Here is a 15251-nt window from a genome sequence, read left to right as displayed (position 1 = left end):
AACAAACCTCGGTTTTGAAAATCGGTGTATGCTGAGAAAATGAAGCGATTCGATGAGATTGTGAAGAAGATCGAAGGCGCTTAATCACGAAGAATCATCCCCATCCACGATACGATGCGGCTGTCGGCTCGTCGTCTGTTCGGACATTTTAGCCACTGCTACCAACTCCCACAAGGGGCGAGAAGCTCACTCACGCACAAGTCGCTTTCACTCACCCACTTTCGCCACCCAACCTCAACCCCAACTCCCAGCAGTCAACCGCCCTCGCCACAACAATCACCCACCCTTTTCAATCCACAAACGTCCACCGCCTCTCAACCCTCAAAAGCAACCCAGGATCCACCATCCTCGTATTAACCCCCATCTCGCGACTCTTCGCCAACCCCTTCTCCGTCGGCCACCAAAACACCACCCCACCACACTGCTCACAAAAATGAAACTCACACTCGCGATCGCCCCAGATGTATTTCTTCGTGGAGGCGCCCTCTCTCCGGTCGATCGAGACTTCGTCCACGGTGTAGTAGCCCCAGGCGCCGCCGTAGCGGTGGCAGACGCCGCATTGGCAGTCGTTGATGTAGGCCGGGAGGTGCGGGGCGGTGATGGAGATGGAGCCGCAGTGGCAGGTTGCTGTCATGGGCATTGTGGTTTGAGGAAGGTGGATGGGTGTTGAATCTGTTTTGTTGGAAGATTGGCGTTCCCTCTGTTTTCTGGAATGAGGTGTAGTCTTTTTGAGCGCTGGAGTAGCTGCTTGTGTATCTTGTGCGACTTGAGTAGGGCGTGGGTGATGACCAATCCGTGCTGGTGATTGTTAAGGACCTTTCATGCCAGCCTTACAGGTTTGACGAAGCTTGATAATGTTAGTATGCTGTATGGTATTCTTCAGTAGTGATGGCGTGCCAGTGTGTTGACATTTTTATCTTGCCATTGAAAAGTGGAGAGAATGCGGCTCGGATTCGCCAATGCCCTCAGGCTGCAGCGGGGCTTGATTGGGTCGGATGCCTGAAGTACCAATGTACATACATATTAGAGAAAGTATACAAATGCCATGCCATCCATCGCTATGCTTTCAACAATCATCTCTGTGTACCCCTAATTCCGGTGCAGAATCTCTAAGCGACACCAGTGGTCTCAGTCTCAAGAACCTTGAAGTTTGGCTCCTGGAGATCGGCCTGGTCGCTGGTGGCAGCGTAGACGGTCTGCTGGCCGTAGTAGCGGTAGACGGCCGTCTCCTCGGGGTACTGCACCTCGTACTGCAGGTTGAGCTCGTTGGTGTCCTTGACGATGTAGGCGTAGATGGCCTGGGTGTCGCTGACGTTGCCGCACTGGACGTAGTCGGTGTCCTCGTCCAGACCGCCCTCGCAGTGGACGGGCGTGTTGACGGCGGGGTGGTGGGGTCCTTCACCCTCCACGGAGACGTCCAGGTACCAGTAGCAGCCGGTGGTGCAGCCGAAGACGAAGTTGGTGACGTTGAAGGCGTAGTCTTGGGTGTTCTCCGCGACTGGGGCGGCGGCGGCCAGAGTTGCGGCGCCGAGGGCGAGGATGTTGGAGTAGAGCATTGTTGTTGTATGTATTAGGATTATGCTGTAGTAATGTAGCGTTGGATGCTGAAGTTGTTGTTGTTGTTTGACTGGATTTGAGAGTAGTGAGTGTGGGATGATACTTTGCTATGATCAGGCGAAGGACAGGAGACTTTATACCACCCTGCTCGACGTCATGGATCAATACTGGAGCAAGCAAGGGACTGCTGGGTATACGAGAGGGCCCTTGGCTAGTAGATCGTGAGGGTAATTTTAGCAATTCTCCGACTGCCCGAACTTCATCATGGCTGTGCTCGAGACCAGTCTTGCTGCGGCGAGCAAATTCATTTGCCTTCGAGGCTGGTCATTTTCAGACGCATTATCGGCGCTGGCGAAGAGTTTGAAAGGAGGAAGAAGGAGGAACAAACATTGATATTGTTGATGATCCTGCAGGATCAAGGTCTTTCTGCGCGACATCGCTGTCCAATCACATGTCACTTCATCTCACGGCTAAATCTCCCGAGGGATCCACTCTTGGCAGCATTCGCTTGTCTTGGACGACATCACTCCATCAACTTCTCCTCGCACGGCAGAGCATGTGTACGGGTTGCCGTAGAGAGGCTGTGCCGTGTTTCAAAGTCATTCAGTACGAGCTAAACTCCCGCCTTTTCTGGAACATATCACATGGATCAGCCTTTCAGAAACACGAAGTCTCGTTCAGACTCCATTCACATGCACAGGTCTCACAGTAACACGGGGAAGTTTGGGGAAATGGTGAGAGACTCTTCAGTCTTCAGCTGCTTTCACAGGCCTTTCGATACCGGCAACTTATCTTACAGCAAGCTCATGCGTCTTCCCTTCGCCAAAGACATCTGCTTTGTCTCCCTCGCACATTGATTCGGCCGCAGGCAAGTCCATTCCCACCCTCTACTCTTGTTTCGCTCTTGGAATCTCTTGCTCAGTCTGCCTCATCGATAACAAGCAGCACCACCATCACTCCACTTCTTCATCCACTTCTTCATCCACATCTTCACTCCTCCACCTTTCAATCGTCTCCCACCTCGCCGCGGACCAGACCGACAACAACATAGTCCGGGTCCAGCACCGTCAAACGGTCATTGTGCGTGTAACACAGGCGCACCCACATGCCGACAAAGTCCTTCCTCATGCGCTTGTCCCACGTCTGGTTGACCTGCGAATAACCACTCGCCAAATCCTCCAACTGCTGCTTGCGAACTAACGGGAGACGATGCTGGAACTCAACCGGCCACGCAGTGAGACTCTCCGCTTGCTGGAAGATCATCGCCGGAGGGGTTGGCACCAGTGAATACGTCTGACGCAGCTTGGCGACCGCCTCTGGTGGGAAAGGGACAAGCTCGACCTCGTGCTTCGTCGCAATCAGCGTTTTGTTGTGCTCCCAGACGACTTGGATGTTGAACTGCTCGATGCAGGCGATCTGGTCCTCGGGCTCCAAAGTTGACACGCATTGGTTGACGAAGGGCAGATGTTTCTGGATGCAGGCCTTGCGCTGCTCTGGGGCTCGCGGTCTGCCGCTGTCAGTGTTCTTCACACCCGAGGCCATGACGGCGATGCGCTTCATGATGATGGTCTTGGCGGAGTCGGATGCGTCTTCGATCTTCAAGTCATTCTTCGGCAGACTCTCAGGAATCGGCGCAGGCAGGGACTCGATGTAATCTGGCTTGAGCCTGGGATCAGTGTTAGATGCCTCTCCGATCTCCTTGGTGATCGTCAGGTGCTGGATCGTGGTCTGCTTCAGCCGCGGCGCCATGGTTGCTGGCTGAGGTCGATGCGATGAGCTTGGTAGCACCGGGTCTGGAAGATCATCCAGGTCGATGGGATCGTTGTATGTGGTGCCAGTGCCCATCGGACTGTCATGTCGAATGTTTCTGGAGTGGTTGTTGCGAGGCATCCCGTTGCCAGGGAGACCCATTTTGTGCAGATGAGGAAGGTACGTCAAGTCGAATCGAATATTAGCAATCTCTTTTCCTCGAAGAATACAATACTACTTTCAGAGTAGATGCACTTTCGTCAGAGGATGTGGGTTGTCGTTTTTGCTGTTGGAAAGCTTCGAGGTGTGGTCGACGATTTCCTGAACTTCTCTGTCTTGGAACTTGGGCAACTGCGTTCGAACTCGGTGACGAATAAAACACTATCATGGCGAGGACGAACAGCGCGATGTATACTGCCTGGAGGAGTCACACGACACTTGCACATTGTGTTAAGCGTCGTAAGTGCGCAGCAAGTGAATTGAATGGCCACGACTTCACTTCTGTCGTGTTGGTGAGGAGGTGAAGATGAACCACTTCAGAGCTATTCAGAATATTTACTACGTTCTCATGGTTTTAATTTATCTAAGGTATCAATCTTTAGAGTTTATGTTGTGAATACGAACGTGGATGTTCAGACTTCACTTCCCCCGTCACCGGCTTTCCTCGATCACATGCTTCGACCTCACGCCTTCACACCTCCTATTCGATGTTGGTGAGGTCACATGACTAAGAGCGTCAGCACGATGGTCATGCCGTGGAGATAGACGTACCCCGAGGTGGTCGAGGCAGCACCTCCAAGCTGCAGCATCCCTAAGCAGAAGAATAGTAATTCCGGGCTGTTGTTCCATTGTCGCTTACAGGCAACTACTGTCCGCGTTGCAGTCGACGTATATCTATATTTCCGTTGCTCGATGCGTGCGTGTGAGTGTGGTGGATCAGCAGCAACGGATATATAACCTGCCAGAACCTCATTCGTGCGGGCGGCTAGCGGCGAACTTTCCTAGTGTCCAATCGCGCACGGGCCAAAATCAGCGTCGCGACGAAGATTTTGGCCCGTGCGCGCTGTAGAGCAGCTTTCTTTCCCGCCGTAGTTCCCGCAGTTTGCACCTTCCTCTCCACATACAACGGTGGCCGCTATGCAAGACAACATATATAGTCCCGACGACGACAATAGCGACAAGCTGGCACGCTAGGCAGAGTTATCGTTGCACTATAGTGAACAGAAGCTAGCCGAGCTTAGTCCAGACGCTGCGTTCCAAGATGCCGCAATTTAAAGCTACATCAAAAAAATCGGAAAGTTCCGCCGAAGAGTCCGTCCTTCTGGCGATGGCCTATCCACGGTCGAGCAACGGAAACTCGTCGATAGAGTGACAAGCGACATTGCCACTGCCGCGCCGACCGCTCCAGAATAGTTATTCGGCGAGTGGAAGTTGTTGCGGGGAAGGACGCTCGTTCAAGACTACCTCGAACACGAGAGGAAATGCCTTACCGAAGCCCGGATCGTGGCAGTGCTCTTCCAGCATGTTGTCGACGAACGCAGGAGACAAGCGGAAAATCTGCTTTCACAACACATCTCATGCTCATCGCCTCGACACAAGACATGCAGTCTACGCCTCTCCTCCTTCGCTCTGTTATGGGTCTAAAGCTCTTCTCCGCATAGGACAAACAGACGCACATATCGCTGGCGTGAACTGAATCATCATTTCCCTTCCACCTCCTCAATTATATGCTCAACCTCGTCCTCTCCCGTCACGCCACCCCCATTACCTCCTCCAGACCAAATGAATTCTCCATCACGACCTCCATTCCCGCCGCCCTCCATGGCCGTGTGATAATGAAGGTAAGCCGTCACGAACATAGACGTCTCTTCTCAAAATCGCCACCAAATACTACCACACCTGTGCATTTTCATCGAGCCAGTCAGAAAACGACGGTGAGATGGAAGCCCTTCTGCGAGGACAGCCAAGTTATATCGTTACAGTTCTTGTTCATACATCAATCTTGATGTCCAAAGGTAAGGTCAGTAGTTAATTACGAGAAGACAGAAACGTCTGCGTCAAGTCAGTCATGTATAAAAAGGGGTCAGTCGTCGGGAAGGAATTAGTTAGATGGAGACCTTCAGCTACAAGAAAAGCCAAGTGATATTCCAACAGTCTAAGTTGATGTATGAACGTCCAGGCTTCTAAAAGTGAAGTGCAAGAAGACACATTCGCATCGAGTCAGTCATCGAAGGGAAGGGGTCAGTTATATGAAACCATTCGGCGGTACCTCAAAACAGTCAAATGATATTCCTGCAGTCCATTTGAATGCACCACTATCCACTTTTTCAACATTCAAACCCGAGAAGACACATTCCCATCAAATCAGTCCGAGCAAAGAGGTCGAAGAAAGCATTCGGAGCAAGAAACAGCCGAATGATACACAATCCATTCGTTCGACACAGAAATGTTCCAAACTTCGACAAGCTAGTCGACTACAAAAAGAACTTGAGACTGCTATCCTGCTCCTACACAGTCATTTCATCCAGCAAACCAGCTCAATCCTGGTCCCATCCAGCATGTTCCATAGTCCAAGCAACCAACCAAATACTCAATACCCAAGCACTAAACAGCCAAGTCCCTCCTCATCACCATCCATTACATCCTCCACTATCCCCTTTCTCTCTCACAAACTCATCCAACAACAACCCCCCTCCGCACCTCCCCCGCAAACCCCAACCCCAACGCCCTCTCCCGTTCCTCCCTCTCCCTCCTCACCAACTCCTCCAACAAATCCCTCGTACTCCCCCTCTCCAACCCTCCACCCAAACTCCCCACCCTCTGCCCATCACACCGACTCAACAAGCTCACACTCGCCCGATGCCCCTTCCAATCATCCAGCACCGTCACCGAGGGGAACTTCCTGATCCTCACACTCGACACCGCGGAGGACGAAGCGCTCGAGCGTGGACGTTGCTGCAGGCAGGATTGTTGGTTTTGGCGGGACCACTCAGTTGCGCCATCGAGGGGGCCGGGGCCTTCTTCGTCTTCGTCCGGCGGTGTTGGGCTGTCGCTGTGGGCGCGGAGGTGGAAGGTCTCCTGGCGGAAGAGGTCGTTTGCTGGGGCTTTGCCTTTGTCCATTGCGATCTTGGGGGGAGATGGTTGTGGGTGGTGGATATGTTCTGCGATGCTGCGTTCGAGATGCTCCTCCAGCTCGTGAAGATGCGCGTGGTTCATATGGTGGTGATGGGCTTCGGCGCCGGGCATGGGAGAGACCATTTCGAGTTCCGGGTGTGCGACGCTGCCTGTGTTTGCTGATACGGATGTCCGACGATTCGCGCCGCGGAAGCCTTCACCCCGGGAGAGCATGTCTTTGTAGTACTGCACGAGATTGCTGAAGGCGCGGGAAGGTGATCTGATCAAAGAGCGGTTCGACTTGCGGCTGCCGCGCGTGGTGGAGGATTTGCTGAGTGGTGATATGGGTGCGGTGGAGGGATCGACGTTGGCGAAGTCTCGTGTGATGACATTGTCGATTCGTCCTGCAGAGCTGCAGCGTTCAATCCGAGTGTGAGATGGGAACTTGGACCATGATGCGAGGCTGGTGCCGATTCTTGGTGATGTCGATGATGGCTGGCGCTTGGAAGGGGACGTACTGCTGGTGGTGGCTGCTTTGCGTTGTCCACGTGGACTTTCGTCGAAGGTGGTGACCACACTTGGCTTCCTCATCGGCGTCGAGCCACCTGCTTGTGGAAGTTCCAGCAGCGTGGTGGCACTCTCACTCGGCTTCAATCCAGTCTGATCAAGAGGATCGAGCAGTTCGTTGTGTTCCCGAATACTTGGCGGAGGAAGACTGCTCCCAGCAGCTGGACCAAACGAAGAGGTGAATATCGGTAAAGAGATATTATGCTGAGCCAGACTCTCACGACGCTTGCTCTCAGACCGGAACATGGCCTTTTCCTGCTGATGCTTCTTTAAAGCCTGGCCCATGAGTGTCTTGCCAGCTTCGTCAAGCGCGTGAGCACGACTGAGCTTGCGGCGGAGACGACTTGATTTCTCCTCTTCGACCTCGTCCTCAGATATGTCGTGCAGCTTCTGCAAGTTTGGAGCGCTGACGGCTGATGGTGTGATGACGGATGGCCGTCGACGATTATCTCCGCCGAAGGTGAGGTTACGCTCGTATTCTACGAGGGTTGGTCGTCGCTCCTGGGGCGTGTTCGTCGCAGTGAAGGATCGTCTGCCATCAAAGTCAGCCAACATGAGTCTGAGTGGTAGCTGTATCATACCGATGCATCGGATTCTCCGTCAACTCATACTGAACTGTAAGCGTATCCCTCCGATCCCTCTCATCACCAGGCCCATCGTACGCTCCAGACCGACTAGTCGACGGTCTCGTCAACAGCATCGGCGAAGAAATACTGCGGAACTGTTGTCGTCGACTCCCGGGCCGCAAGAACCTGAAGATCGAGCGACGCTTCTTGACCGTCTTCCTCGGTGGTGACTTGACGGGTGAAGTAGATGATGATGCGGTGGTAGTCGTCTCGGCGACTGGAGTTGGCGGCAAAGGCTTATTCTGCAACGACTGGGCCGAGAGCCGTGGTGTATTCGACTGCTTCGAGGTATCTGCTTGATCATCATGCGCCTTCAATGGCCATTCGGCGCAGACAGTAGCGTTGAGATCGTTGGGTATGTTGGAAAATGGTGCGTCTTCTGCACTGGTGCCAGGTCTGGTGTAGACTGACGGACTGTACCCCTCAGCTCTCCTCGTTGAACCCGTGGGTAACGGCGGTGTTGGGCTTCGAGAGATGTTCCATGGGTGAGCATCTAAGTAGCCTTGTATATCAGGATGGTCGGCTCCAGAGTCAGCCGACATGGCTGAAGTACACTCAATCGCTCGTCTGATGGCGACCGGGTCAAGATGAGAGCTTTGGCTTCGTGGTAGCCCGTCTTGACCGTACTGCCCACTCGCATCACCATTTGACACTCTTGCAGATGGATCAGTGTTCTCATCTCCAGATCCACCCCTACTCGCTCCAGCACCAGCTCGCGACAACAACGCTCCAATACTGAAGCTCGAATTGCTCTTCCCTCTCGCCCTCATCTTCGGGCTGGCAACAGCGAGCGGCGACAGCGACTCTCCATCAGTCGTTGTGATGGCCTGTCCAATGAGCGGGTAAGCAGATCTCGTCTTTCGCAGAGGTCTCGACTCCGATACGTCTTCACCAGGTCCCTAGCCCCAGAGAAGATTCGGCGAGCTGGCAGCTTTCGGGAGGCAGGATTCTTCGAGGCGGGCGGCGACACGCATGGCGATGTCTGCGACGTCTTCGTAGCTGGTCGGTGATCTGTATCTCATTGATCAGCTCATGTCTTCAACGATAGTCAAGAAGAGAAGAAAGACGCACTCAATCAATCCAGCCTCAGCATCATCCACCACTCCCTCCTTCCCCTCACCAACCCCCTCCAAAACCTCCACACTCCCCAAAACCCTCGCATCCTCATCATACCTCCCACTCCTCGGCAGACTCCCCAAAAGCTCTCCTTCCTGCATATCCACCACCTCCTCATCAACCCCATCAAACCCCTCCCTCAACACCCCCCGACTCCTCCTCCCCAACCTCATCCGCACCTTATCCACCAACCTCGGACTCCTCAAAATCCCACCCCCCACCCTCGTGACCTCCGAATGCCGTCGTCTCGGTAAGAATCTCAAAGCATGGGGGTGATCGGACGGTAAACTCGCGACGGCGAAGATGGTTTCGTCGATGCCGGGTGGTGGGCGGTAGGGCGGGGTGGGCGATTCGAGTTGGCGGGGGTGTGTGCAGCAGAGGTGGGCTGCCATCTTCGATCAAGTGAGAAGATGTGGTGAGGTGTGGTGAGGTGAGGCGTGAAGTGAGTAAGATGTACAAAGTGATGTATCAATGCGGCAATGAAGCGCTCTCCAACAAGTCCAAGACGGGAGGAAACAAGAGTCGCGCTATGCCAATGGTGTGGAAAATCGTGAAGTTGGTGGCAACATTCGAAGAGATGCAGTGTAAACACATGACTGCCACCTGCCACTGATCAAGTGAAAGGAGAGCGGCTTCTTGGTCCAACAGTATTACATTCGATGGCAGCTGCTACTCTATGAAAGGGTAACTCCCACCCATGCATCATCCATCATACTTTTTTCTCTCTTTGTTGAAACCACGGCCCGCGAGACATCAAAAGACAGGCAGTTTAACCTTCCTCTGACCCATCTCGCCGGGCATCGACGACGAAACGTTGAGAGTCGTCGATATCCTCGTTTCAATCCTATAAAAACAAACTTTTCTTTTCTTTTTCATCATCATCTCCCTCCCATTCCTGTTGAACTCCTCGCTGATAAGACGTTGAGTATGAGTAAACTCGGGTATCACAGTGTTGAAAATGGCAAAGCCGGGTTGAGTATGGCTGCCACGGAAAACAAACATAAGTCTAAATCATCCCTTCCCAAAGAAAGCACCGTTTTGTGGGTTTCCTTTCTTCACTTGCGCCGATGTACGCCGACGATGATCTAGAAGTAGGTCGAAAGAAGCGTCTACTTCTGGTACTTCTGGCGGAAGTACTGAGCGGCAGACACCATGTTGCTGAGCGCAGCCTTGGTCTCCTTCCACTGGCGGGTCTTGAGACCGCAGTCGGGGTTGACCCAGAGCTGGTCAGGCTTGAGGTACTGGAGCATCTCCTCGATGCGGTCCTTGATCTCTTGCTCGCTTGGGACACGTGGGCTGTGAATGTCGTAGACACCGGGGCCGATGTGGCGTGGGTAGGCCTCGTCGATGAAGACCTTGAGGAGCTTGGCGTCAGACTTGCTGTTCTCGATGGAGAGGACGTCAGCGTCGAGAGCGGCGATGGCGTGGAAGAAGTCCTGGAACTCGGAGTAGCAGAAGTGGGAGTGGATCTGGGTGGAGTCCTCAACACCGGCGGTGGAGAGCTTGAAGCTGTCGACAGCCCAGCTGAGGTACTTCTCACGCTCAGAGCCGGCACGGAGTGGCAGACCCTCACGGAGAGCTGGCTCGTCAACCTGGATGACGTAGATGCCGGCCTTCTCGAGGTCGACGACCTCGTCACGGAGGGCGAGGGCGAGCTGCTGAGCCTGGATCGACTGGTGAACGTCGTCACGGGGGAACGACCATCGCAGGCAGGTGATTGGGCCAGTAAGCATACCCTTCATGGGCTTCTTGCTGTTCTCGGCGGCGAACTTGCTCTCCTTGACCGTCATGGCCTTGGGGCGAGAGACGTCACCAACAAGGATTGGTGGACGCACGCAGCGGGAGCCGTAGGACTGGACCCAGGCGTGGGTGGTGAAGACATAGCCGTCAAGCTGCTCACCAAAGTACTGAACCATGTCGTTACGCTCTGGCTCGCCGTGGACGTAGACGTCGAGGCCGAGCTCCTCCTGGATGGCGATGCAGTCGAGGATCTCCTTCTCGATGAACTTCTCGTACTCCTGGGCGGTGATCTCGCCCTTGGCGAACTTGTTACGCTGGATACGGATGTCCTTGGTCTGGGGGAAGGAGCCGATGGTGGTGGTTGGGAACTCGGGAAGCTTGAGGTGCTTCTTCTGGGCTTCGTAACGGGTTGGGAAGGCGTTCTTGCGCTCGTAGTCGGCCTTCTGGACGGCGTCGACACGCTTCTTGACGTCTGGGTTGTTGGTTCTCTTGGAGGTGGCACGTGACTGCATGCTCTTTGCGTTGGCCTCGAGCTCGGCCTTGACGGAGTCTGGGCCGTTGGTGACGGCCTTGGCGAGGATGGCGACTTCAGCGGCCTTCTCCTTGGCGAAGGAGAACCAGTCGCGGACCTCCTCGTCGAGGTTCTTCTCGCTCTCGAGGGTGTGTGGGGTGTGGAGGAGGGAGCTGGAGGTGGCGACGATGACACGCTCCTTGCCGAGCTTCTGGATGGCGGTCTCGACAATCTCAATGGCACGCTGGAACTTGGTCTTCCAGATGTTACGGCCGTCAACAACACCGGCAGACAGGATCTGCTTGGGGCCGAGGTGCTCAATGACCTTCTCGAGCTGTTCTGGGTGGCGGACCAGGTCGACGTGGAGGGCGTAGGTGCCGGTCAGGGCAGAGTCGATGACATCGAAGTTGTGGACAATGTCACCGAAGTAGGTGGCGAGGACGAGCTGAGGGCCGGCCTTGCCCTGGAGAGCGGTGAGCTTCTCGTAGGCGGGCTTGAAGGCCTGGCGGGTCTTGGCTGGGAGATCGAAGACGAGGACTGGCTCGTCGATCTGGACAGTCTCGGCACCGGCCTCCTTTAGCTTGGTGAGCAGCTCCTCGTAGACGGGGAGCAGCTTCTCGAGGAGAGTGATGGGGTCGACGGTCTGGTTGCGGTCCGCCTTTCCGAGGTGGAGGAAAGAGACGGGGCCGAGGAGCACAGGGCGGGTCACAATGCCGGCCTCCTTGGCCTCGAGGAACTCAGCAACAGGCTTGGGGTTCTCGGAGAGCTTGAAGGTCTGGCCGTCCTGGAGGGTGGGCTTGACGTAGTGGTAGTTGGAGTCAAACCACTTGACCATCTCGAGCGAGGGGACGTCGACGTTGTCCTTCTGGATACCACGGCCCATGGCGAAGTACTCGTCGAGCTTGTGCAGGTTGTGCTTGCTGTAGCGCTCGGGGATGGCGTTGAAGAGCTGGATGTGGTCAAGGACGTGGTCGTAGTAGGCGAAGTCGTTGCTGGGGATGACATCGACGCCGGCGTCCTTCTGGATCTTCCAGTGCTCGAGACGCAGGCGCTTGCCCTCGGCGAGCAGCTCGTCGCGGCTGAGCTTGTCGGCCCAGTACGCCTCGTTGGCCTTCTTGAGGTCACGCAGGCGACCCATGCGCGGGAAGCCGAGGACGGATGACTGCACCATGGTGGCGGTGGGGTGTGGACTGCCTGTGCTGGTGGTGGCGGTGGTGGTCAAAGGTGAGAAAGTGAGGTTATAGCAGTGAAAAGAGGGAGAATTGGCGGGAGGGATGTCAGAGAAAGGACGAGAGTTGCGAGACGAATGGCGGAATGTTATTATGTAGCCAGGGAGCTGCTGTTTCGCTGAGCGTCGTCGACTTTTTTCACCCCCACCAAAAACATCCACAGCTCCTTCCTCACCTCGCACACTCCCCGCCATCGGCGCTCCGGCACGTCATCGGCTCACCACCAGCCATCCACGTCCCGCACTGCATCTCTGTTCACCGGCCGATCCTTGCTGGAAGGGGGACAGTACTGAATGAAGTCACAAATCGCAGTCCATCAATTCATCAATCAAATCATTCCACCACCTCCCCTCATCTCCTTCACTCACACAGCATGTGCTGCATCGTTCCTGCCTCATTCCCCAGACCCACGATATCCACAGGCACATTCCAATTCCACAGTCGGTACCCGCCGGGGACTTACAGTCGGTGGAATATCAAACTCCGGCGAGCAAGCAGCAACAGCAATTCGCACAGCGCCCTGCATCCCTTCGCTGAGCGTGAACCGTCGCGATGCTTATCTTGGACATCCTTCCCTTATCTTCTCGCTCCTGCCCACGTTCTCACTCCCTCCGTCTGTCTGTTGTCCCTTCCTTTCTGCGGCTGGATTTGTGAACCACGAGCTCCCACCTGATCCCTGTCGCGCCCTGATTCTAAGCTGACCCACATGAATAGCACCTCACTCCTCCCCTGGTCTCCCTCTAGGGTCCGACTTTTACCGCACATCTTCAGATGAAGAGCAAGCAACTTGACAAGAGACGGAAAGAGGAAGAGCATTATGGGTATATATGAAAAAGAAGGAAGTCACGACCGCGGACAAGGCAAAACCCCTCACAAGCTGATGCTGGGCCATGCAGCCATTGGGGACATTGCACAAGATGGCCTGAAACAAACCATGCAGACTGTCTCACCGACTTCGACAGCCACAGCTCAAAGCAGCTCACGTTTCCAGTTGCTGCACCTCCAGCAACACCACCTGTCTGTGTCGGACATCGGTTCCCGTGGGTCGGCCTCCGATGCATAAAACAGGCCTCTTGATTGGTCAATTGCATCTTGAGCATCCTGCTGATGCACAGGCAAGCACGTCTTCTGCAGTCGAGAATGCTGTACTTTGACGTGATGGCAGGTAGGTTCAACTTCGCTTTTCATACCCTTCAAGCGACATTCCCCTCAAGTAGAAGCGGCCGACAGTGACTTCAAACATTCGTCGTGGATCAGCCTGCCCAAGAAGCAATCGAGGGCTGGAGGACCAGAAGCAGTAGACCTTGTCACTGGCAGATCAGCAGGCTGACCACGCTCACTTCATTCGACCCACGAGCACTTCGAGCCGAGACTGATGCAAGCTACGCTGGAGGAAACACCTTCGCAGATAACCGCAAGTCGCCCAAACTTCGTTGTAGCAGCGCGGTGCCTGGGCCTATATGAACCTCATCTCCAGTAGACACTGATGGCTCACTTTAGATCCTGGCACTGACCGCATCTTACATCAAGACCGGTGTGATGACGAAGGATTGATATCAAAAAGCCTTTACAAAATATCAACGCTACTCACCTCAAACCCACGCGAGTCCACCTCCCTCCCGACTAGAAGCACAATCCTGCGCTGAAGTAGAAGATTGTTCCCCTCGCCTCCCCTAAACCTGACCCTCGGATGATCTGTATAAAGCGAGCCGTTTGCGCGGGAGCGTGCCACAGATTTCCCCTCAGGCGAGAGTTGCGATCGGATGTAATGTTGTCTCCGTTCCTCTGCGCGGATGAATGAATAGGTTCGGTGGTAGACTTGACGGCGTAGGTTTCTTGCGCCGCTTGTGCATGGTTGATGAGAGCTGGAGACTGTACTCGAGAGAAGTCTATGCAGATGTTGACGTTACGATGTTGTGGAGAGAGTTGTCGCGGTGTGACCGCAGTTCATCTCTACTTACTTACCGTTTGAGCACATCCAATCCATCTGTCTATCTACGTGTCTCTTGTTTCGCTGCGCACTCGCCAAGTCGAGGGAAAAGTTAGACTCCTGAATATCCAATCGACGAACATTCGCACCAGCTATATACATCCACATCCCTCCCAACCACAACAGATCCCTCGTACACACTCAAAAACAACAACATAAACAACACACAACCCACCCGCGCGTCCCGCCCCCCAACTCGCCCAAACCCTCCACTACCATCCCCAAACCCACCTCTCAAACGCATCCAACTTCCCATCTCTCTCCCTCATCTTCCACCGCCCCGTCATGCAAACCCCCTCCCCCCTCACCCTCGCCCAAAACACCCCCAAAATCTTCCTCACCTCCTCCCTCGCCGGCCCCTCACGCATCCCCTCCTTCCAATGGCGATACAGCGTGTACAACACCCCCAGATGAGGACGATGCGCTTCGGGCTGGGGAAGCAGGGCGATGGCCGTGGAGATTTCTTGATCTTGGGGGATGAGGGCGGAGATGGCGGTGAGGTACGCGGTGAGGTGCGTTGTCCAGGCTGGGGTGTATGCGGGAGAGAGGTGGATGCGAAGAGTCCGGGTGTGCTCCGCGTCTGCGTCGGGGTCGACGGTGAGAGATTTCAGTTTCGTCGGCGGGAGGGATTTGAGGAGAGTTATCAAATGGCTGTGATCGAATCCTTCCACCCTCGTTACGACGTCGACGGCGGCGGTGCGTAGGAACGTCGAGATCTCGCGTCGGAGTTGGGTGTTCACCTGCCCGAGGGGATGTGTGCTGTAGAGGGAGGGGGATTTTTCTCCATTCGAGCTGTTGGGGAGCAGGTAAGCGCGTGGTCGTTCTCCGACGAGAGGACGGGCTTTGTCGGAGTGGTGGCGGAAGAGGATTTCATGGCCTTTGACTATGATCGGTCCTTCTGGGCGTTGGAAGAGGTGTTCGAAGATCTGCTCGAGGAGCTCGTAGGGAAGGGTGAGTAGAGACGCTTTAGGTCGTTCGGACGTGGCTTGCATCGCCATATTCCTGAGCAGAGAACTTGTGACAGACCAGTTTGTTGTTATACTTATTCAATC

General features: G+C 54.8%; 6 protein-coding genes across 6 annotated transcripts; all 6 read right to left on the bottom strand.

The window, feature by feature from the left end:
* Nucleotides 1-289: 289 nt before the first annotated feature.
* On the bottom strand, nucleotides 290-640 carry M409DRAFT_61013 (uncharacterized protein; the record flags this gene model as incomplete). The annotated part of the gene is made up of 1 exon (XM_033814637.1): nucleotides 290-640. The coding sequence occupies one exon, from the start codon at nucleotides 638-640 to the stop codon at nucleotides 290-292; it is 351 nt and encodes a 116-aa protein (XP_033660076.1).
* A 469-nt stretch (nucleotides 641-1109) lies between these two features.
* Nucleotides 1110-1556, bottom strand: M409DRAFT_71191 (uncharacterized protein; the record flags this gene model as incomplete). Its single annotated transcript, XM_033819065.1, has 1 exon — nucleotides 1110-1556. The coding sequence occupies one exon, from the start codon at nucleotides 1554-1556 to the stop codon at nucleotides 1110-1112; it is 447 nt and encodes a 148-aa protein (XP_033660075.1).
* A 1006-nt stretch (nucleotides 1557-2562) lies between these two features.
* Nucleotides 2563-3468, bottom strand: M409DRAFT_61011 (uncharacterized protein; the record flags this gene model as incomplete). The annotated part of the gene is made up of 1 exon (XM_033814636.1): nucleotides 2563-3468. One exon carries the CDS (start codon nucleotides 3466-3468, stop codon nucleotides 2563-2565), a length of 906 nt encoding a protein of 301 aa, XP_033660074.1.
* A 2511-nt stretch (nucleotides 3469-5979) lies between these two features.
* On the bottom strand, nucleotides 5980-9121 carry M409DRAFT_61010 (uncharacterized protein; the record flags this gene model as incomplete). Its single annotated transcript, XM_033814635.1, has 3 exons — nucleotides 5980-7519; nucleotides 7569-8512; nucleotides 8738-9121. The coding sequence occupies 3 exons, from the start codon at nucleotides 9119-9121 to the stop codon at nucleotides 5980-5982; spliced, it is 2868 nt and encodes a 955-aa protein (XP_033660073.1).
* Nucleotides 9122-9838: 717 nt separating this feature from the next.
* Nucleotides 9839-12151, bottom strand: M409DRAFT_30322 (uncharacterized protein; the record flags this gene model as incomplete). The annotated part of the gene is made up of 1 exon (XM_033809870.1): nucleotides 9839-12151. The coding sequence occupies one exon, from the start codon at nucleotides 12149-12151 to the stop codon at nucleotides 9839-9841; it is 2313 nt and encodes a 770-aa protein (XP_033660072.1).
* A 634-nt stretch (nucleotides 12152-12785) lies between these two features.
* On the bottom strand, nucleotides 12786-15197 carry M409DRAFT_61008 (uncharacterized protein; the record flags this gene model as incomplete). Its single annotated transcript, XM_033814634.1, has 7 exons — nucleotides 12786-12974; nucleotides 13193-13310; nucleotides 13400-13489; nucleotides 13550-13665; nucleotides 13801-14081; nucleotides 14175-14329; nucleotides 14431-15197. 7 exons carry the CDS (start codon nucleotides 15195-15197, stop codon nucleotides 12786-12788), a joined length of 1716 nt encoding a protein of 571 aa, XP_033660071.1.
* Nucleotides 15198-15251: the final 54 nt, after the last annotated feature.

Source organism: Zasmidium cellare, assembly GCF_010093935.1.
Source record: "Zasmidium cellare ATCC 36951 unplaced genomic scaffold M409scaffold_63, whole genome shotgun sequence".
NCBI lineage: Eukaryota > Fungi > Ascomycota > Dothideomycetes > Mycosphaerellales > Mycosphaerellaceae > Zasmidium > Zasmidium cellare.
This window is presented reverse-complemented; position numbering and strand designations above follow the sequence as displayed.